This window comes from Dromiciops gliroides, chromosome 5 (genome assembly GCF_019393635.1).
Source record: "Dromiciops gliroides isolate mDroGli1 chromosome 5, mDroGli1.pri, whole genome shotgun sequence".
Lineage (NCBI taxonomy): Eukaryota > Metazoa > Chordata > Mammalia > Microbiotheria > Microbiotheriidae > Dromiciops > Dromiciops gliroides.
Window position 1 is genome coordinate 93171467 of NC_057865.1, and position 22911 is coordinate 93194377.

Sequence of the window (22911 nt, forward strand, 5' to 3'; positions counted from 1 at the left end):
TGGAAACAGTTAGTCTTCTATTCATAATTACTTGGGACAGTTCAGAATCTCATGGTGGGGGCTGCTGTTGTCCCCTGGCCCCCATTCTCTCATTTCTACTAGTCCATCCACTTATTCTGCTTTGTACCATTAGAGTTTAGGACTGTTTCTTTTCCCTTTCACAACAACCCCTGCCAACTGTCTCTTCCCTTCTGAGGGGGGAGGCTCCTCTCTCAGCCTGGTTCACTTTTGGCACAGAGTAGCTTTCGTTTTCTCCTCAGTCACAAGATTTCTTTTTATAACAGAGTATTAAGCAGCAGTCCCTGAGAGAGAAAAAAGAAGGCTGCTGATCCAGGAAAGACAAGCAGAGAATAGCTGGCCTTTCCTAATCCCCTCTCCCCGACGAGTCTCTTCCTTCTGGCCAATTATATGGTAAGTGCATTGGGAGGAAAACTGAGTGCCTGGCAGTCATTAGAGGGCATTTGACCTTCCCAGGAGAGTAAGGAGAAGCAGGGTGGGATCAGATTGAAAGTGGAGAACTTGGGAGTGTCCAGAGTCAAATGGACTCCTCTGAGCTACCGTATATCTATGTGTGCAAGTGCACATGTGTGTTTGAAACATGAATGGATTTAAAAATGACAATTCTTTCAGAAATAATTCAAGATCAGGGCAGTCAAATGCAGATTGGGAAGATGGCTGCCTATCTTGTCAGGCACTTTGAGAAGGATCAATATCTCTCCCCATGCATACATAGGCTATCTAGAATTCCCCAAATGGGTGAGAAACCTTTCATTCTACAGAGAAAGTTTAAAATCAAATCTTTCTCAAAGAGAGAAGTTGGGGTCTCAGTTTGTCCTGAAGTATGAATGGCTATCTGAGACTTCCCTGAGAGCAGGTTATGGTTCTGTGGAAGGCTAGAGGTTAGACACTTAGTTTTGAAAGGAGAAGATGTGTGTGTGTGTGTGTGTGTGTGTGTGGTGTGTGTGCCCACATATGCAGAATGTGTGTCTCTGAGAATAAGAAAGGAGAGCACCTTGTAAGCTGCAGTTATTTAAATACAAACTTCTCTGAGGCCCTTTCTGGAGATCTTGAGGTGTGGGGTGTGATAGGCAGGGAGGAAACTAAAGGATGACTGAGAAAGCCCTCCAGCTGGCATCTCCTTTGGGCACCATTCTGACCAGCTGACCTGGTCACTTGTGACCAGGAGCTAAAGACTTGCTTCTTTCAACAGACAAAGTTCAATGCTGTGCTCAGTATGGAACAACACATGGACTATGGTGTCAGCTTTCAGCACTATATCAGCCCGGAAGCTTGCTCAAAGTTGGCAGGGTGGGGAAGGAGGAGAGGGTCTTTTGTTTCTAGGGGACCCTCTTAAGCAGGGCTTAAACCTTTCCTACTTGTGACCCCTTTAGGCCTCAGAAATTTTTACAAGACCACAGGTCTATAGGTATATAAACAGGTATACATAACCTTTAATTGTTGGTGTGAGAAGAGGAACAGCTTCCCTGTTGGTGTATTCTCCCACCTAAAAATTGTCTCTAACATAGTCTTCTGTCCTACTTCAATCCTTGCTGCTGTGGTGGGTTTCCCTCTCTATCTTATGATTAACTGTGTGACCTTGGATAACTCATTGCACTTCAGAGAAGGAGCTCAAGTTGCTTCTCAGAATACTGACAGGGTTGGACTAGATTATCTCAAAGGTCCCTCCCAGCTGTAAAGTTTGTGGTTCTTATATTCTGGATGTTATTTCATGGGGGTTTAAATGCAACCAAAAAGTACATGCTGCCCCAGTGGAAAGAGGTGAAGTCTGGGGCCCTGGAGCCCATATGTGAAAATTTCAGGAAGGAGCCCTATATTTGGATAACTACAGAACAAGCTGGAGCTCTCCTCTGCTGAAAAAGGTCCAAGGAGAGGAAGACCTCACCTCTTGAGGGAATGCATTATTCTTCAGGAAAGCCCTCATTGTTAAGAATTCTTTTCTGACATTACGCCTCAGCTTGTTTCTGCAACTTCTTTTAGATCTTCACTCTGAGGCCAAACAGAACCAAATCCATTCCTCTTATGTACAACAGCCTTGAAATACTTGAATATAGCTATGATATCTGTTGAAGAAAAAAAATACTAATAGAGATTTTAGCTCAAGAATGGCAGAAAATATTTTATTTAACATATCATTAATGAAATTCAGATTAAGAGATAAGAGAGAGAGAGAGAAACTGACCAACCCCCATGTCATCTAACCTGACTTTCTGCCTTAAGATAATTTTAGGTAACATTTATAGGAATCTTGAACAAGGAAAAAATGTCTTAAAATACAGTCTGGGTTAATATTCCAGATTTGTTGAGTACCCAAGTTGCCATCCTATTCCCTCTTGGACCATTCCCCACACTCCAAGAGCTAAAACAAAGTTATTTTCCCCCTGTCATTGATATCTTGATCTTTTCTCTAATGAGATGGTTGTGTCTTAGCACACCAATCACTGCAGGTGGCCAGGTAAAGAAGAAACAGCCCTTAGATGGGTAGAGAACCAAATCACTTCTCTTGGAGGGATGGCAACCATACCACTCCATGCACTATCTGAGGCCTCTCACAACTACATAGAGTTTTGTTGTTTCCTTAATCTCCCTGAACAACCATTCTGCTGTGCTCAGGGATCTTCTATGGCCTCTTAAAACTCCAAGCAAACTTATAAACTCCATAGCACTTGCGTTGCTCCCTCTGGGGCACCTGTCCCCACCCCCTAACCTCCTTTCAGCTATCCAGAGCTGTCTGAGGTCCTGGGACCTGAGACCGAATCCCTATGGTAAATGATAACCTACACCCTCCTTCCTCAAACCTCCCACTCTGTCATTCCCTTCTCACCTCAGTCTGAACCCATGGTTGCTAGTGTTAAAATCTTGTTATCTGTTCCTTAGTGACTACTTCCTTGTTCCCATCTTCCTCGATCCCTCTTTCTTCACCTGTGGCTTTAAAGCTATATAACTCCTCCTCTGTGCACTCTTGAATGCCTGCTGTGTAGGTCTGTTTCTATCTATTTATCTATCTATCTATCATCTATCTACATATAAAATTATATTATATACATGTATATATATATATATATTTAGGAGAGTTCATTCACACATACACAGACACAAATAAACACATATATAAATATAAAATCTTTAATATTTTCCTTTCCTGGTCCTTCCATCTTGCACTCACTAGACCTGGCTCCTTTTTTTTTTCCTTTTAGTTTTTTTTTTCAGATTGTAACAGACTTTATTTATTTATTATTATTTTTTAAAGTATGCTTCAATCTGCATTCAGACTCCAGCAATTCTTTCTCTGGAGTTGGATAGCATTTTTAAAAAAAAAATTTTAGCAACATTTATTTTATTTTTTCCGGTTACATATAAGAGTAGTTTTTAACATTCATTTTCATAAGATTTCAGAGTTCCAAATTTTTTTCCCTCCCTCCCTTCCTGCCCCCTCCACAAGATTGTAACCAGGTTATATATGTACAATCCACAAATGCTCTTTTTATAAGCTCTTTCTATGGGGGTGGATAGTAAGCTGCCTCATTAGTCCCTTGGGATTGTCTTGGATCATTGCATTGCTGAGAGTAGTTAAGTCATTCACAATTGCTCATTGAACAATACTGCTGTCACTATGCACAATGTCCTCTCAGCTCTGCTCACTTCACTATACATCTATGTTCATTAGTCTTTTCCAGATTTTTCTGGGATCATCCTGTTTGTCATTTCCTATAGCACAAAACCATTTCACCAAAATCATATAGCACAGTTTCTTCCATCATTCCTCAGTTGATGGACATTCCCTTGATTCTCAATTCTTAGCCTCCACAAAGAGTTGCTATAAATATTTTTTGTACAATTTCCCCCCCCCCTTTTCTCTTTTTCATGATTACTATTAACTGTTTCCCTTCCATCCTATTCCCTTCCCCATGATATTTATTCTATTATCCATTTTCTTTCATCCTATCCCTCTTCAAAAGGCATTTGCTTCTGTCTGTCCCCTCCCCCACTCTGCCCTTCCTTCTTTTGCCCCTCTCTCTTTATCCCCTTGCCCTCCTATTTTCCTGCAGGGTTAGAGAGATTACTCTACCCAATTGAGTGTGTACATTATTCCCTCCTTGAGCCAATTCTGATGAGAATTAGGCTCAATTACTCCCCAGATTAAATAGATTACTCCACCCAATTGGGTGTGTGTGTGTTAATCCCTCCTTGAGTAAACTCTGATGAGTTTAAGGTCTTTGAGCCTTTTCTGATGAGTGTAAAATTCATTTACTGCCCTGCTCTTCTCCCATCTCTTCCCCCACTCTATAAGCCTTTTCCTGTTTCTTTCATGTAAGATTTCACCTCTGCACTTTCCCCTCCCTCAGTGCATTCCCCTCGTCCCTCAGTTTAACCCTAAGGATGTCATCATGGGGCAGCTAGGTGACACAGTGGACAAAGCATGCACCCTGGACCTAGGGGGATCCCAGCCCAAACCTGGCCTCAGACATAAGACAGTCACCCACTGTATGACCTCAACTCCAATTTTTTATAGTTCTTGTATTTGTATAGGTCTTGTATTTGAAAGTCAAATTTGCCATTCAGTTCAGGTCTTTTCATCATGAATACCTGAAAGTCCTCTTTTTCATTAAAGTCCCATTTTTTCCTCTGAAAGATTATGATGAGTTTTGCTGGGTAGGTTATTCTTGGTTTAATCCCAATTGCTTTGCCCTCTGGAATATCATATTCCATGCCCTCCAATGCTTTAATGTAGAAGCTGCTAAATCTTGTGCTATCCTGACTGAGGCTCCACAGTACTTGAATTCTTTCTTTTTGTCAGCTGGCAATATTTTCTCCTTGACCTGAGAGCTCTGGAATTTGGCTATAATATTCCTAGGAATTTTCCTTTTGGGATCTCTTTCTGGAGGTGATTGGTGAATTCTTTCAATTTCTATTTTAGCTTCTGCTTCTAGAATTTCAGGGCAATTTTCCCTGAGAATATCTTGGAAGATGATGTCTAAGCTCTTTTCTTGATCACAGTTTTCAGGTAGACCAATAATTTTCAAATTATCTCTCCTGGGCCTATTTTCCAGGTCGGCAATTTTTCCCAGAAGATATTTCACATTGCCCTCTATTTTTTTATTCATTTGGATTTGGTTTATTGTGTCTTGGTTTGTCATAAAATCACTGGCTTCCATTTGTTCCATCCTCATTCTTAGGCAATTATTATTATTATTTTTTTTAGTGAGGCAATTGGGGTTAAGTGACTTGCCCAGGGTCACACAGCTAGTAAGTGTTAAGTGTCTGAGGCCGGATTTGAACTCAGGTACTCCTGACTCCAGGGCTGGTGCTCTATCTACTGTGCCATCTAGCTGCCCCTGGCAATTATTTTCATCAGAGAGCTTTTCCAGCTGTTGACTTTTTCTTCATGTCTTTCCTCCATCACTCTCATTTCTCTTTCCATTTTTTCCTCTACCTCTCTAACTTTATCTTCAAAGTCCTTTTTGAATGCCTCTATGGCCTGAGACCAATTCATATTTTTCTTGGAAGCTTTAGATATAGGGGCCTGATGTTGACATCTTCCTCTGAGGGTGCACCTTGGTCTTCCTTGTTACTGAAGAAACTTTCTGTGGTCCTCAACTTTCTCTGTCTGCTCATCTTGCCTTTCTTTTACTTGACTTTTAGCTCCTTAAAGTGGGGCACTGTTTCCAGGCTGCAGTATTCCAAGCTTTAGAAGTCCCAGGTGGTATGATTTAAGGAAGATCAGGTTCTTCACTTGCCTGGCCTGTTCCCCTGTCCTTACATGACCCCAAACCAACTTGCTAATCAACCAGCTTTGTGTGTTGTGGTTGTCAGCTCTGAGGAGGCTGTGCCCCTCCCCCACCTGGGCCACTGCTACTCGAGCCTACCTCCTGGTTTCTAGCAGGGGTGAAAAACTCAAGTTCTGCCTCAGCACCAACATAGACCCCTGTAGTCTCCCTCCTGCCCAGGGCTCAGTCCTCTTACCATATTGTAAGCTTAGTTCTAGATGACACTGGTGCTTCAGCTGATTCAGAGGCTCTGGGGGTCTGCCTCTCTGGTGAGGCCTTCCTGGGATTGATCTGTGTCAGGGTGACTGTGGGGTTGGGCTCCACTCCTGTCTCAGCATAGCAGCTCCCTCCTTCTGACCTTCCAAGGCGTTCTTGGTTAGAAGATGATTTCAGCACATTCTTCTGTGTGTTTTGCTGCTCCAGGCAATTTCCTATGGTGTTATTTGGATGTTTTTTGGCGTGATTGTGTCATGAGTTTGAGAGCTCACTGCCTTTCCTCCACCATCTTGGCTCCACCCTGGAAGTCTGACCTGGCTCCTTTGTAGTGATACAGCTTCCCTAGTCACCCTTTCTAGTGGTTTATGCACTTTAACTCATAATGCCAGACTAAGGTAGTAGTCAGGGAGACCAAATATTCTTTGCTACACCTTGCCACCTCCAGATTCTTTCTCTACCACCGTGGCTGTAACTTCTCTTCCTTGGAGGTTCTTTCAATCCATGTTTATCACCCAATCAAGCTTCTGGTGGCCATTGTCTACCAATTTCTAGGATACTCTCCTTCCTTTATTGAGGAATTCAGTGACTGTCTCCCAGTCTTCTTACCAGCATGCTAGAGGATTTCAACCAAAATATTGATACTGCCAGTTGTTTACCTTGCTCATTTCCCATGACCTATTCCACCACTCTAACTCAGCTCTGTATATTATCCCTTTATATTGCCATCACATGGAAATGTATCACTCTCATGTATATGAACTGAAATGCCCTTATTTGATCCCAATCTGTTGTCCTTCAATCTTTCCCTCTGCGTTACTACCCTAAACATTGTTTTTCATTGTCATTGGCACCTCCAATTCCTCCATCCATGAGTTCTTTCCCAGACTGTTGCCCCTTCACTGGCTACAATCTTTCCCCTTCTCTGATCTGAACCCTTGGTAAACCAGTTCAACTCTACACTGTCTTCTTCTCTTGAGTCTCCTTGTCCTAATATTGACTGTTCCATGCCAAATTTCAGCCTAGGATTACTCCTCCAATCTGTTCCCTTCTCTCCTTTTGGGATCTCTTTTTGGAGGTGATCGGTGTATTTTTCTAATTTCTATTTTACTTTCTGCTTCTAGCATATCAGGGCAATTTTCCCTGACAATTTCTTGGAAGATGATGTCTAAACTCTTATTTTGATCATGTTTTTCAGGAAGTCCAATGATTTTCAAATTATCTCTCCTGGATCAATTCTCTAGGTCAGCTGTTTTCCAAAGAGATATTTCATGTTGCCCTTTATTTTTTATTCAATTGGATTTACTTTATTGTGTCTTGGTTTCTCATAAAGTCACTAGCTTCCATTTGTTCAATCCTAATTCTTAGGCAACTATTTTCTTCAGAGGGCTTTTGTATCTCTTTTTCCACTTGGCTTTTCAAACTGTTTACTTTTTTCTCATGACTTTCCTGCATCACTATCATTTCTCTTTCCATTTCCCCCCTCTCTAAATCTTCCTTCTATCTCTCTTACTTTCTCTTTAAAGTCCTTTTTGAGCACTTCTATGGCCTGAGACCAATTCATATTTTTCTTGGAAGCTTTGGATGTTGGAGCTTTGACTTTGTTATTATCTTTGTCTGAGGGTGTATTCTGGTCTACCTTGCCCTCAAAGAAGCTTTTAATGGTCTGCTGCTTTCTCTGACTACTCATCTTAATTGCCTATTTCTTGGCTTTTAACTCCTTGACATGTAGCTCTGCTTCCAAGACTCACTGTCCCAAACTACAGTAGGTCCCAGGGGGTGATTAGGCTCATTCTCAGCCTACGAGGCATATAAGTAACCACAGCCTGCTTTCTCTTTGATCCAGAAGCAGATGTCTGATTGAAATTTGATTCTGTATGGTCAGAAGCTTGGCATGCCTATGCTCCTCCCCCACTGGGCTACTGCCGCTCAAGTTTGCTTACTGGTTCAGAATATGGGTGCTTTGCCCCAGTTCCAGCAGAGATTGCAGCAATTCCTCCCAACTGCTGAACCCCCTCACTGGTCCATGAGCCAACTTTCAGAAGAAGTTTCTTAAGATTCTGAGGCTCTGGAGGCTCGGCCTGCCTGGGGCTGTATCTGCACCATTCACTCCTACTCACATGCAATTGAATGAAGATGGAGATGCTCACAAAACTGTGCTGAATTGACTAGAAATCTATCTTACATAATTTCAGCTGGGTCTCATGGAAGTGAAGCAATCCTTTTATATCTCCATTTGACTTACTATCCCACTCACCATACCAGCTTTTCCAAATCTCCTATGGTTCGTCCTTTTCACACTCTCAGGTGAGAACCTCATATTTCATTGAAAAAATGAGGTCATTAACTGAGACTACCCTCTGCTCCCCATCCCATATCACTCAGATACTTTATTCTACTCCTTCACCCCTCTTTCCCATGAAGAGGTATCCCTTCATCTTGTCAATGCAAACCCCTCTCCTCAAGTGATCCCATTCCATCCTGTCTCCCCCAACAGATTCTCCTCTCGTCTATACTCTCTCACTAATCTTCAATTTCTCCCTGTTTACGGACTGCTTCCCTACTCCCTACAAGATTCCGATGTCTTCCCCATTCTCAAAAAATCCTCATTTGATCCAGACGTCCTCACTAGCTATCATCCAGTATCTGTCATTCCTTTTATGTCTAAACTCCTCGAGAAAGCTATCTACAACTGGTGCTTCTGCTTACTTTTCTCTCATTGCCTTTTTAACTCTCTTCAATCATTCATTTGAAACTCTGTCTCCAAAGTTATTAATGATCTCTTACTTGCCAAATCTAAGAGGCTGTTTTAAAATTTGCTTGTTGGACATCTTGAATTGGACGTTTCATTGACATTTTAAATTCACTACGTTCAAAACTGAACTGTCTTTCTTTCTAGACCCTCCCCTTGTCCTGTCTTCCCTGTTATTGTCAAAGATACCCTCCCACTTTTCCAGGTTTACAACCTTGGCATCATTTTTCACTCTTCATTCTTTCTCACTCTCCACACAAAATCTGTTGCCCAGTCCTGTCAATTTATTTTCTAAATATCTCTCATAAATGTCCCTTCTCATTTTTGATTCTACCATCAGTCTGGTTTGGGTCCTTATCACCTGAAGCATCACTACTTTAATAACCTTCTGATCAGTCTCCCTACCTCATCTGTCCCTTATTACAGTACATCTTACACTTAGCTGTCAAATTGACCACCCTAAAGCTCAGATCTGACCATGTTGCCTCCCTAATCAATAAACTCCATTGGTTCCCTCTTGCTGCCAGGATCAAATATAAAATCCTCTGCTTGGTATCCAAAACTCTACATAACTTGGCACATTCCTACCTTTTCATTTTTCTTATATTTTATTCCCTTCCATATACTTTGTTATCCACTGGCACTAGTCTTCTTGCTGTGCATATCATATGACATTACCTTTCCTGAATGAACATTTCCCCTGGATAGCCTGGAACTATCTCTCTTTTTATATCATCATCCTGGCTTCTTGGGCTTTCCTCAAACCTATGCTAAAATCTCACTTTCTTTAAGAAGCCTTTCCCAGTCCTCCATAATTGTAATGCCTTCCCTCTGTGAATACTTCCAATTATTCATGTATAATATCTTGTTTGTACATAGTTATCTGCATAATCCCCCAGTTCTGGAGAGTAGAGAGTATTGTTGTTATTTTTTGGCCTCTATGTATCTTGAGACCTTAGTACAGGCACTCACACATAGTAGGTGCTTGATAAATGCTTGTTGACTTGAAAAGAGTGAAGAGTATTTATTATCCACAGCCTATTTCATTAAGAATGCTTTTTCAGGGGCAGCTAGGTGGTGCAGTGGATAGAGCACTGGCCCTGGAGTCAGGAGTACCTGAGTTCAAATCCGGCCTCAGACACTTAACACTTACTAGCTGTGTGACCCTGGGCAAGTCGCTTAACCCCAATTGCCTCACTTAAAAAAAAAGAATGCTTTTTCATCCTCTACTTATCACCCCACTTCCCAATGGGTTTTCCCTAGAAATGTGGAAAGGGCTTTAGAGAGAAATGTTATTTCTTTTTTTAAATCTTAAAATTATTTTATTATTTTACAGTTGTATGCAAAGAGAGTTTTCAACATTTGTTTTTCTAAGCTTTGAAGTTCCAAATTTTTCTCCCTGCCTCTCTTCCCTCTTCCCTCCCCAAGACACAAAACAATCTGATATAGGTTATATGTATATAATCGCATTAAACATAGAGAAATATTATTTCTTAATATTTCTAGGGCAATGAAAAAGGAGGTTTTAAAAATATGTTTCTACAGATTCCTCTTGAGCATTCACTTCTGCAGATTAAACATCTCCTTTCCTTCAACTTCATGTATTCAAACCCTCCACCTCCTCTGGTCACTCTCAGACTCATCAATATCTTTCTTTAATGGTTGCACTTGAAACTCAATGCAATATTAAAATATGTTTGGAATATGTATATATATATACACATATATATGTATACATATACATATAAATGATTAATTGGTTCCTATTGAACTAAAATGATGCTAAATCTTTAATATTAAAATATAACAAAATGTTCCATAGTGATTAAAAGTTTTATGTTTTGGGGATAAGAGGCCTGGGACACATAAAAAGTGTTAAGGGCTAAAATTCTAGCTAAACTGTCTAAAATATCTAATGAGTGGTCGCCAATAAATTATAAGCTTTAGCAAGAGTTAGACTTTTAAGCATTTATTAAGGAGAATAAGAGTTTGGTAAAGAGAGAAGAAAAGGCCTAGATTCCTATCTATTAAAGGGAGAGCACATTTCTAGCTCCCCTCTCCACCAGCGTCCTCAGGAAGAGAGTCAGACCGAGCGCCAGTCTCTTCCTTCCTCCTCCCACTAGTCCGCGTCACTTCCTGACGCCAAAGAAAAGACTCCTGGTCTTGCCCTCAAAGACCTTCGCTTCATGGGCGGAACTCTTCTACAGTAAGTCTCCAGCAGGTGGCGTCATTCCAATCGTTACAAAAGGATCCTTGTGAATTGCTCTGTCACTTGTGTTTCTTGTTAGAATAATCTGAGGACACTTTCAAAATTCGGAATTTCCCCCAGATGCTTCAGCAAGCTGCAGACATGGCTCTTGTAGGAAGACTCCAAGACCAACAACTAGGTAAGGAAAGATTAGTGGGGAAGGGTTCTTTCCCCCACACTACAAACTGTCTCTGTAATGGCAGTCTTATGGTGTCCGTGCTTTTGGAGGAAAATTGTCCCTTTTAGTGACTATTCCTGACCTCCAACAGGAATAACAGGTAACAGGTAACAGGTAGTGATAGATGTGTCACAACAGTCCAGTGGGAAAACTGATAAATTTGAACTGATGAAATCTAAGTTTGAATATAAGTTCTGTTACCCGAGTGACCACCTGAGTAATCATTTAATTTCTTTGGGCCTCATTTTCCTTGACTGTAAACTTAGGGAGCTCGACTTCCCCATGCCATCACCTCTGCTTTTGCTATTATTTTTGCCATTCTTAACTGGGATCCTTTTGTTAACACCATGACCTATTCTTTCTGTTAAGTCCTTTTCTCCCACTTGTCACAACCCAATTCTAGATTACTCCTACAATCTGTCTCCTTTTCTTGTACTTCTATCCACTGAATGGAGTAAATACAAGTCCAGGAACAGTGTTGACTGGGTCCAGTAAAAATTCATGTTATATATTCCCTACTGGGCCCTCCTTACAGGGATTCAATATTTTATTTTCTTCCATTTGACTTCCTATCTCACCCAATCCCCAAAGAAACTGTTCCAGACTTTGCCTTCTCTCCCACATCGCTCCCCTCTCTCAGCTGAGGACTTTATCTCATACTTTTTTGAGAAAATGGAGATCATTCACTAGGTGGTCTCTTTTCCACTTCTTCACATCTCACAACTCCTTGACATGATCTCCCGCTATCTTATTCATTACTCCTATTTCTGATGATGTAGCACCTTTCCTCACCAAAGCCAATCCCCTCTACCTGTGTCTTTAATCCTATCCCCTCCATCTATTCAAGTGGATAGCATTGATTTATCACCTCCCTTTATCTCTGTCAGAATAAATCTCTCCCAATTAATGCTTCCTTCCCTGTTATCTCTAAATATGCATACATCTCTTATATCCCTTATAGTTCATTAGACCTTCCTATCCCTTCAGGCTAACATTGTCAACTTCTACTCCTTTTCTCAAACTTCTTGAAAAATAAGCCTATACTTGCTGCCTTCTCTTTTTCTCCTCTCACTGTTTTTCTTAAAATGCTTTCAATCTGTCATCTGACCTCATTACTCAAATGAAACCTCCCTTCCAGACAGGGTTGTTGTGAGAATAAGATGAGAGATTTGTAAAGCATTTTGTAAAACTTATTGTGCTATAGAAATGATAATTTATTATTGGTAGTAGTATATATTAGTATTATTAGTATATTAGTATAGTGTACATACACACACAAGTTACCTCCAATGGTTAGAATATAAGGTCATTTAGGACTGTTTCACTTTTGTCCTTTGTTACCCCAATACCTAAACATTAATATTCTCTTCCTTCAACATTAACAATAATATTGTTGCCTAATTCAAAGACCTTTAATCAGTTCTTATTACTTTTATCCTCTCGACAGCATTTGACACTATTGACCATGCTCTTCTGGTATTCTTTCCTCTCTGAGTTTTTGCAACACTAATCTCTCCTGGTTCTATGCTAACTTGCTTAAGCAATCCATCTCAGAAACTTTTGGTAGATCATAATCCTTAACATGCCTTCTAACTGAGGGTATAACATAACACTCTGACCTGGTCATCCCCTTACTTAGTAACTTAATCAGTTCCCAGCATTTAGATTGCTGTTTCTATGCTGGTGACTCCTTGACCTTTATCTCTAACCCTATTCTCTCCTTTGAGTTCCAGTGACACATTGCCAGTTTCCCATTCTCTGCTAGCTATTGTGGAGCATTGAGAGGAGTATAAATTATGATCCTTGCCCTCAAGGAGTAAAAGAACTGATCAATAATCCTGAGTAAAGGCGATATTGGTTATCCCACTGATTAAATTTAGTTTTTATAAGTCAGTTAGGATAAGAAAAATAGATGTGTGCATGTGTGTATTCACTGGAGTAGATTACATAGAGTTTCTCATTTTTTGCAGATCTGAGCTTCTGTGCAGTTAGGCAGTGCAGATTTTTATTCTGATTCCTACCACCTTCCAAATTCAACAATAGATTCTTGCTCAGAATGGTCCAGGATATACTGAGCCTAAATGCAGGGTTATTTTTTTTTGTCATGTCTCATCCAATGAAAATACAATCAAGGGGCAGCTAGGTGGTGCAGTGGATAGAGCACTGGCCCTGGAGTCAGGAGTACTTGAGTTCAAATCCGGCCTCAAACACGTGACACTTACTAGCTGCAAGTCACTTAACCCCAATTGCCTCACCAAAATAAAAAAATAAAAAAAAGAAAAGAAAATACAATCAAAACAAGCTTCTTAATGACCCTGCAATTTTTCTATGGCTATTTTATGACTTAAAAATAATCTCTGTAAACTCCCAGTTTGTCTTGGACTGCTGAAGAGTCATTGAGCTCATTTATAAGCCATTCCTAGCTTTCCTAGAAATTTTATCATGCTCAGAACTTTGTGCCTCAGTTTCTCTTATTCACAGATTTCTATCACAATCTCTTATGACACTTTTGAGATCCTTTCTGACACTGTGATTCTAGGATTCAACTACTCCCATGGGTTCTGATGAAGTGAGGCCCATTGGTCAAGTCCCAAGTCCTGTGTAGGTTGTGCTGAACATGGATGCCATTTGTAGGAAAAGGTTATTAATTAACCTGTCATTCCCTCCCCCCCCAAACAGGTTCTGGTCACATGATAGAGCCCAAGCAGGATGACAAGATAGATGAATTGAGGATTCTTCTGGTGGGGAAACATGGTTCAGGGAAAAGTGCTGCAGGAAACAGTATCCTGGGCAGGTGTGTGTTTGTGTCCAGACTCAGTGAGCAGCCAGTGACCCAAGTGTGCAGGACAGAGCAGCGGATCTGGGGACGAAGAAAACTTGTGCTCATTGACACCCCAGATATCTTTTCCCGAATGGACTCCCAGGAAGAGCTCTGCCATCTCTCCTCTCTATGCTCTCCAGGCCCACATGCCCTCCTTCTAGTGATCCCACTGGGCTCTTATACAGGGGAAGATGAGGCAGTGGTGAAGAACATCAAGAAGGTTTTTGGAGAAGAAGCTCTGAGGAAACATGTGATCATTCTGTTCACCAGGAAAGAAGACTTGGCAGGCAGGGACCTGATGGAGTTCATAAAGAGCACAAAGAAACCTCTTCAGAACCTCATTTGGGGCTATGGATTTCAGTACTATGCTTTCAATTACCGACTTATAGGAGAGGAGGAACAACTCCAAGTGAATGGGCTTCTGGAGAAGATCAATGAAATGGTGCACAACAATGGAGGTCAACATTGTATCATTAGGAAAGCTGCTATTGGACCTGGTAGGAAAATAAAATTTAGAAACTCTAGGGAAGAAGGAAGACTAGAAAGAATGAGCACATTGGAAGGTAATCTTTCCAAATGAAATCTTTCTTTTTCCTATAACTTTTCACCAATCTTTTCCCTACCATCATTCTCTTATAATCTGTCTTTATGTCCTGTCCTCTATTATTTTTTAGTCATTTTATGTAGATCAATCTCATTTATTTTTTTTCCCCAGGGCAATGAGAGTTAAGTGACTTGCCCAGGGTCACACAGCTAGTAAGTGTCAAGTATCTGAGGCTGGATTTGAACTCAGGTCCTCCTGAATCCAGGGCCAGTGTTCTATCCACTGCACCACCTAGCTGCCACTCATTTATTTTTAAAAGGTTTTAATTTATGGAATAAAACAAGCATTTCCATAACATAGTACAATAAAAAAGATGATTGTACTTGAAACTGCACATACAATATGGGCAAGTGCTATTCCTTTCAAATATACAACAAAATTATCATGTAAATTTCTTTTTTCCCCTCTTATCTCCCTTGTCCCACCCTGCCCTAGAGATAGCTACCATTAGACACAAATACGCATATATGTAAAGTTATACTATACTTCTATTTTTTCTCTGGATGCAAATAACATTTTTCTTGACATGTCCTTTATAGTTAATTTGGGTATTTATAATAGAGAAAATAATTTATTAGCTCAAAGTCATTCTTTTTTTATTTTTATTTTTTTTTGTGGGGCAATGAGGGTTAAGTAATTTGCCCAGGGTCACACAGCTAGTGAGTGTCAAGTGTCCAAGACTAGAAAGAATGAGCACATTGGAAGGTAATCTTTCCAAATGAAATCTTTCTTTTTCCTATAACTTTTCACCAATCTTTTCCCTACCATCATTCTCTTATAATCTGTCTTTATGTCCTGTCCTCTATTATTTTTTAGTCATTTTATGTAGATCAATCTCATTTATTTTTTTTCCCCAGGGCAATGAGAGTTAAGTGACTTGCCCAGGGTCACACAGCTAGTGAGTGTCAAGTGTCCAAGGCTGGATTTGAACTCAGGTCCTCCTGACTCCAGGGCTGGTACTCTATCCATTAGGCCACCTAGCTGCCCCTCTAATAATATATTCTCAATAAATTCTGACTGGCTGATTCTTGTGATCTAAATCCTTTTCTCATCTATTCCTCTAAGCTCTTCCATTTCTCTTTTACCCAGTTTCTTTTCCAGCTTCCCCATCTCTTTTGTAAATTGGTTGGAGCTTCTGACTCTGGGATAGGCTTGAGAAGAAAGAGGCAGAAGGACTTTAAAGAGTCTCTGACTCCAGCAACCTTTGGCTAAAGTCATTGGCTGGGCATAGTGTTGGACTCTAGGTGTTCTCCAGGAACAGGAAGAAGACTGTAGAGAGGTCAGCAGTTTACCTTCAAAAAGTCTATCTTTGGAATGGGTGGAAAAAATCCAGAGATGCTAGAGAAGGGCGATAAACCCCACAGGGAAGAATAGATGATGAGAAAGAACGTGCACTTTGGGGCAGAAGATCTTAACTTTTCTTTATGTCATAAACCTCTTTGGTAGTCTGATGGTACCTAGTGACTCTTTCACATAATTATGTTTTTAATGTATATAATAAAACACACAGGATTAACCAGAAAACCAACTAGATTGACATATAGCTCTCAAGATATTTTTTTAAAAGGTTCACAGATCCCAGGTTAACAACTTCTGTTCTAGAGAGAAATGGCAAGGTCTTCCTTTTCTTCAACACTTTTCAGTGGACTAGAATCCATACTTCACCCACATTGAATATTTTACTGACCTCAGTTTTGCTTGTGACCAGTTAAGCTCTACTACCCATCACAATCTCTGCTATTTCTGTACCCTTGTTCTAGAGCAGGGCTAATTCCTTCTAAGTGACTCAAGACTCTGGACAATTTCCAACATAATTTATTGTACACTTATCACATGTGCAATGCAAGGGTGGTATCATAAGAGCACAAAGGTAATATAAAACATAGTTCCAGGTCTAAAGGTCTCTGTTGGGAGAGATAAAATATACCCAGATGGAGAAAATAATATGTAGAAGAAGAGAAAGGTGCAATAGCAGGAAACATCAATTTCAAGTCTTATTAGGAATACATAGAAAGGACCAATCACATTGTTTTCTTGGTTCTGCTTACTTCACTCTGCATCTTTCATAGAAATCTTTCCATTCTTCTCTGTATTCATCACAGTTCTATTCTTATATGACAGTAATATTCCATTTCATTTATGTACCATGATTGATTTAGCCATTCCCAAATTGATGGGCATCTCTTCTGTTTACAATTCTTTGCTATCACAATAAGTGCTGCTATAAACACATGGGGAGTTTCTTCTTATTGATAGCTTCCTTGGGGTATAAACCAAGTAATGGAATCTCTAGTTCAAAGGATTTTGGAATTGTATTCACTTTGTATAATTCCAGTTAACTTTCCCAAATGTATGGATCCCTTAACACTTCCATCTAAAATGTATTATTCACACTGGAAATTTAACAGTTGGATCAGTTTGATTCAAATTGGTTCTAGCACACCCTGGAATACATTGATATAAAATACATACATATGTGTATGAAACCATATATATGATTCATATATGTACATGTATGAACATATAAAAAGAAATGCATATACTGTATATACATGGACTCATATATATAGAAAGAGAAACAATCTCTCTCTTTCTCTTTCCATCTTTCTCCCCACCAAGTCTCAGTTAAATTCCAAAAAGCTTCAACAGGTTACATGATTTTCTTTAAAAATAAAATGGCCATACTCAATCCAAAACAAAAAGAAAATCTCTTGTGACACTTTTGAGATCTTTCTGACACTGTGATTCTAGGATTCAACTACTCCCATGGGTTCTGATGAAGTGAGGCCCATTGGTCAAGTCCCAAGTCCTGTGTAGGTTGTGCTGAACATGGATGCCATTTGTAGGAAAAGGTTATTAATTAACCTGTCATTCCCTCCCCCCCCAAACAGGTTCTGGTCACATGATAGAGCCCAAGCAGGATGACAAGATAGATGAATTGAGGATTCTTCTGGTGGGGAAACATGGTTCAGGGAAAAGTGCTGCAGGAAACAGTATCCTGGGCAGGTGTGTGTTTGTGTCCAGACTCAGTGAGCAGCCAGTGACCCAAGTGTGCAGGACAGAGCAGCGGATCTGGGGACGAAGAAAACTTGTGCTCATTGACACCCCAGATATCTTTTCCCGAATGGACTCCCAGGAAGAGCTCTGCCATCTCTCCTCTCTATGCTCTCCAGGCCCACATGCCCTCCTTCTAGTGATCCCACTGGGCTCTTATACAGGGGAAGATGAGGCAGTGGTGAAGAACATCAAGAAGGTTTTTGGAGAAGAAGCTCTGAGGAAACATGTGATCATTCTGTTCACCAGGAAAGAAGACTTGGCAGGCAGGGACCTGATGGAGTTCATAAAGAGCACAAAGAAACCTCTTCAGAACCTCATTTGGGGCTATGGATTTCAGTACTATGCTTTCAATTACCGACTTATAGGAGAGGAGGAACAACTCCAAGTGAATGGGCTTCTGGAGAAGATCAATGAAATGGTGCACAACAATGGAGGTCAACATTGTATCATTAGGAAAGCTGCTATTGGACCTGGTAGGAAAATAAAATTTAGAAACTCTAGGGAAGAAGGAAGACTAGAAAGAATGAGCACATTGGAAGGTAATCTTTCCAAATGAAATCTTTCTTTTTCCTATAACTTTTCACCAATCTTTTCCCTACCATCATTCTCTTATAATCTGTCTTTATGTCCTGTCCTCTATTATTTTTTAGTCATTTTATGTAGATCAATCTCATTTATTTTTTTTTCCCCAGGGCAATGAGGGTTAAGTGACTTGCCCAGGGTCACACAGCTAGTAAGTGTCAAGTATCTGAGGCTGGATTTGAACTCAGGTCCTCCTGAATCCAGGGCCAGTGCTCTATCCACTGCACCACCTAGCTGCCACTCATTTATTTTTAAAAGGTTTTAATTTATGGAATAAAACAAGCATTTCCATAACATAGTACAATAAAAAAGATGATTGTACTTGAAACTGCACATACAATATGGGCAAGTTGCTATTCCTTTCAAATATACAACAAAATTATCATGTAAATTTCTTTTTTCCCCTCTTACCTCCCTTGTCCCACCCTGCCCTAGAGATAGCTACCATTAGACACAAATACGCATATATGTAAAGTTATACTATACTTCTATTTATTAGTTTTTTCTCTGGATGCAAATAACATTTTTCTTGACATGTCCTTTATAGTTAATTTGGGTATTTATAATAGAGAAAATAACTTATTAGCTCAAAGTCATTCTTTTTTTATTTTTATTTTTTTTTGTGGGGCAATGAGGGTTAAGTAATTTGCCCAGGGTCACACAGCTAGTGAGTGTCAAGTGTCCAAGGCTGGATTTGAACTCAGGTCCTCCTGACTCCAGGGCTGGTACTCTATCCATTAGGCCACCTAGCTGCCTCATCAAAGTCATTCTTAAAACAATATTGCTGTTACTATATAAAATGTTCTTTTTGTTCTGTTAATTTCACTTTTTCATTATTTTGCGTGTCTTTCCATGGTTTTCTAAAATCACTGAGCTCATTATTTCTTATAGCACAGAGGTATTCCATCACTGTCATAACCCCAACTTGTTCAGCCATTCTCCAATTGATGGGCATCAGTTCTTTGCCACCACAAAGAAAGCTTCTATAAACATTTTAGAATATATACATTCTTTTCTTTTTCCCTAATTATTTTTGGAAATAGACCATGTAATGGTATTGTTGGGTCAAAGTGTATAAACAGTTTAATAACTCTTTGGACATAATTCCACATTGCTCTTCAAAATGGTTTAAGAATTCCACCAACAATGAATTAATGTTCCACATCCTCTCCAACATTTGTCATTTTCCCCTTCTATCATTTTCACCAATCAGGTAAGTATAAAATTTTATCTGAAGTTTGTTTTAATCTACATTTCTTTTTTCTTTTTTCTTAATAAAAGTATTTTATTATTTCCAGTTACATATAAGGATAGTTTTCAGTTCCACTTTTTTCCCCACCCTCTCTTTCCTTCTTTCCTTCTCAAGATGGAAAGCACTCTAATATAAGTTATATGTGTGCAATCACATTAAACATATTTCTGCATTAATCATATTGTGAAAGAAGAATCAGAGCACAAGGGAAAAACCTCAAAAAAGAAAGAAAAAAAAATCAGCCCCAAAGTAGAAACAGTATGGTTCAATCTGTATTCATACTCTAAAGTTCTTTTTTCTGGATGTTGAGAACATTTTCTATCATGAAGTTCTTTGACATTGTTTTGGATTGTTGCATTGCTAAAAAAGAATCAAATCCATCACTATTGTTCATCACACATTGTTGCTGTTATTGTGTACAATGTTCTCCTGGTTCTGTTCCTCTCAGTCAGCATAAGCTCATGTAAGTTCTTCCAGGGTTCTTTGAACACCTCCTGCTCATAATTTCTTTTCATGTTGATTTTTTAAAACTTTGTGCTCTAAATTTTCTTCTTCCCTACCTCCTTAACCCTCCCTATGAAGTCAAGCAATTCCATATAAGCCATACATGTGCAGTTATGCAAAACATCTTCTCATTAGTTAGGTTGTAAAAGAAAACAGACAAAATAACTTTAGAAAGAGATGCTAACAAATAAAATTATACTTCAATCTGTATTCAGTTAACATCAGTTCTTCCTCTGATGATGGTTTGCATTTTTCATATGTCCTTCTGATATCATCCTGCTCATCATTTCTTTCAGAGTTACTATTGCTAACTGTATTACCCTCCATCTTATTCCCTTCCCTTGATATTTACTCTATTTTCTATATTCCTTCACCCTATCCCTTCTAAAAACAGTTTTGCTTTTTACTGTGCCCTACCCCAATCTGTCCTCCCTTCCTTCACCTATCCCCCTTATCCCCTTCCTCTTCCACTTTCCCACAGCACAAGATATATTACTATACCCACTTGAGTGTGTATGTTATTCCCTCTTTGAGCCAATTCTGAGGAAAGTAAGGCTCACTAATTCCCCTACTCCTTTCCCATATTCCCCTCCACTCCATAAGATTTTTCTTGTTTCTTTTATGCGAGCTACTTTTCCCCAGTGAACCTCTCCCTTTCCCTTTCTTCCAGTGTATTCCTCTTACCTTTAACTTTATTTTAAAGATGTCATCATGGGTCAGCTAGGTGACACAGTGGACAAAGCACCAGCCCTGGACCCAGGAGGTCCCAAGCCCATATCTGTTTGCACACATAAACCACCCACCCTGCCTGCCCCCCAACAAACAAGGATAAACAAAAAAATGCTTTACAGATATCATCCCTTTATAACCAATTCACATCTGTGCTCTCTGTCTAAGTATATTCCTTTCAGCTGCCCTAATACTGAGAAAGATCTTATGAGTTAGAAGTATTATTTTCCCATGGAGGAATGTAAACAGTTTAATCTTTTAATATCCCTATTGATTTCTTTTTCCTTTTTACCTTTTTGTGCTTCTCTAGGGCCTTGCATTTGAAAGTCAAATTTTCTATTCAGTTCAGGTCTTTTCATCACAAATGCCTGAAAATCCTCTTTTTCATTGAAGTCCCATTTCCCCCCTGAAACTTTATACTCAGTTTTGCTGGGTAGGTGATTTTTGACTGTAGTCCCAATTCCTTTGCCCTCCAGAATATCACATTCCAAGGCTTCTGGTCCTTTAATGTAGATACTACTAGATTTTGTGTTATCCTTACTGTAGCTCTACAGTATTTGGATTCCTTTTTTCCTAGCTGCTTGTAATATTTTCTCCTTGACCTGGGATCTCTGGAATTTGGCTATAATATTCCTGGACTTTTCCTTTTGGGATCTCTTTCTGGAGGTGATCGGTAGATTCTTTCAATTTCTATTTTACCTTCTGCTTCTAGAATATCAGGGCAATTTTCCCTGACAATTTCTTGGAAGATGGTGTATAGGCTTTTTTTTGATCATTGCTTTCAGGTAATCCAATGATTTCCAAATTATCTCTCCTGGATCTATTTTCCAGGTCAGCTGTTTTTCCAAGGAGATATTTCATATTGCCCTCTATTATTTTTATTCAATTGGATTTGCTTTACTGTGTCTTGGTTTCTCGTAAGTCACTAGCTTTCATTTGTTCAATCCTAATTCTTAGGCAATTATTTTCTTCAGAGACCTTTTTTATCTCCTTTTGCATTTGGCTTTTAAAGCTGTTGACTTTTTTCTCATGACTCTCCTGTATCACTCTCATTTCTCTTTCTATTCTTTCCTCAACCTCTCTAAATCTTCTGTCTATCTCTCCTACTTTCTCTTCAAAGTCCCTTTTGAGCACTTCCATGGCCTGAGACCAATTCATATTTTTCTTGGAAGCTTTGGATGTTGGAGCTTTGACTTCGTTATTATCTTCTTCTGAGGGTGTATTCTGGTCTACCTTGCCCCCCCCCCCGCCCCCCAAGAAGCTCTATTGTCTGCTGTTTTCTTTTCCTACTCATCTCAACCTGGAAGCAGATGTCTGATTGAAATCCGATTCTTTGTGGTTGGAAGCTTGGTATGCCTGTGTCCCTCCCCCACTGGGCCTCCCCTACTCGATTCAGCCCACTGGTTCAGAACCAGGGTGCTTTGCCCTATCTCCAGCAGAGATTACAGTCCAGTCTCTAAGCTGAGCCTCAGCAGAAGCTGCTGGCTCCAAACACTATGCCTGGAGGCATAGTCTATTCTGGGCTAGGTATGCAGTGTGCTTAGCTCTTCTCTCAGCCTTCATAGCAGGTGATCCCAGTTGCTGTCTTTGGCTGGAAAATAGTCTCACTCTGTTCTTATGTGGGTTAGGCTGCTCCAGGAGTTGTCTTTTTTTTTTAATTGTCATTCTTTCTTTCACTGTTTATATTTCATTTATCTATCTATCTATTTATTTATTTTTGTTTGATTGTTTGTTTTGGTGAGGCAATTGGGGTTAAGTGACTTGCCCAGGGTCACATAGCTAGTAAGTGTTAAGTGTCTGAGGCCAGATTTGAACTCAGGTACTCCTGAATCCAGGGCCGGTACTCTATCCACTGTGCCAACCAGCTGCCCCTAGGAGTTGTCTTATGGAATTATTTTGGAGGGAGTGGACACACTTATCAGGAGGTTGGGAGAGTCACAGCCTTTTCTCCGCCATCTTGGCTCCACCCCCAATCTGCATTTCTTTAATCAGAAATGATATAGAGTACTTTTATGTGACTATAAATTACTTTGATTTATTCATTGGAAAACTACCTATTACTATCTGACCATTTTTCAATTAGAGAATGACTCATATTCTTATAGATTTGATAAAGTTTTTTTTATATATTTTAGATGTGAGACCTTTATCTGATAAACTGTCTCTAAATTTCCCCCCAATTTTT

General features: G+C 39.7%; 1 protein-coding gene across 1 annotated transcript in view; it reads left to right on the forward strand.

The window, feature by feature from the left end:
- Window positions 1–293: 293 nt before the first annotated feature.
- Window positions 294–22911, forward strand: part of LOC122730024 (GTPase IMAP family member 8-like) — a 30994-nt gene continuing 8376 nt past the window's right edge. The window contains exons 1-4 of the mRNA XM_043969218.1: window positions 294–411; window positions 11040–11138; window positions 13857–14561; window positions 17494–18198. Of these exons, the coding sequence (XP_043825153.1) occupies window positions 11081–11138; window positions 13857–14561; window positions 17494–18198 (1468 nt within the window). The 5' untranslated portion in view covers window positions 294–411; window positions 11040–11080. The remainder of the gene's footprint in view (window positions 412–11039; window positions 11139–13856; window positions 14562–17493; window positions 18199–22911) is intronic.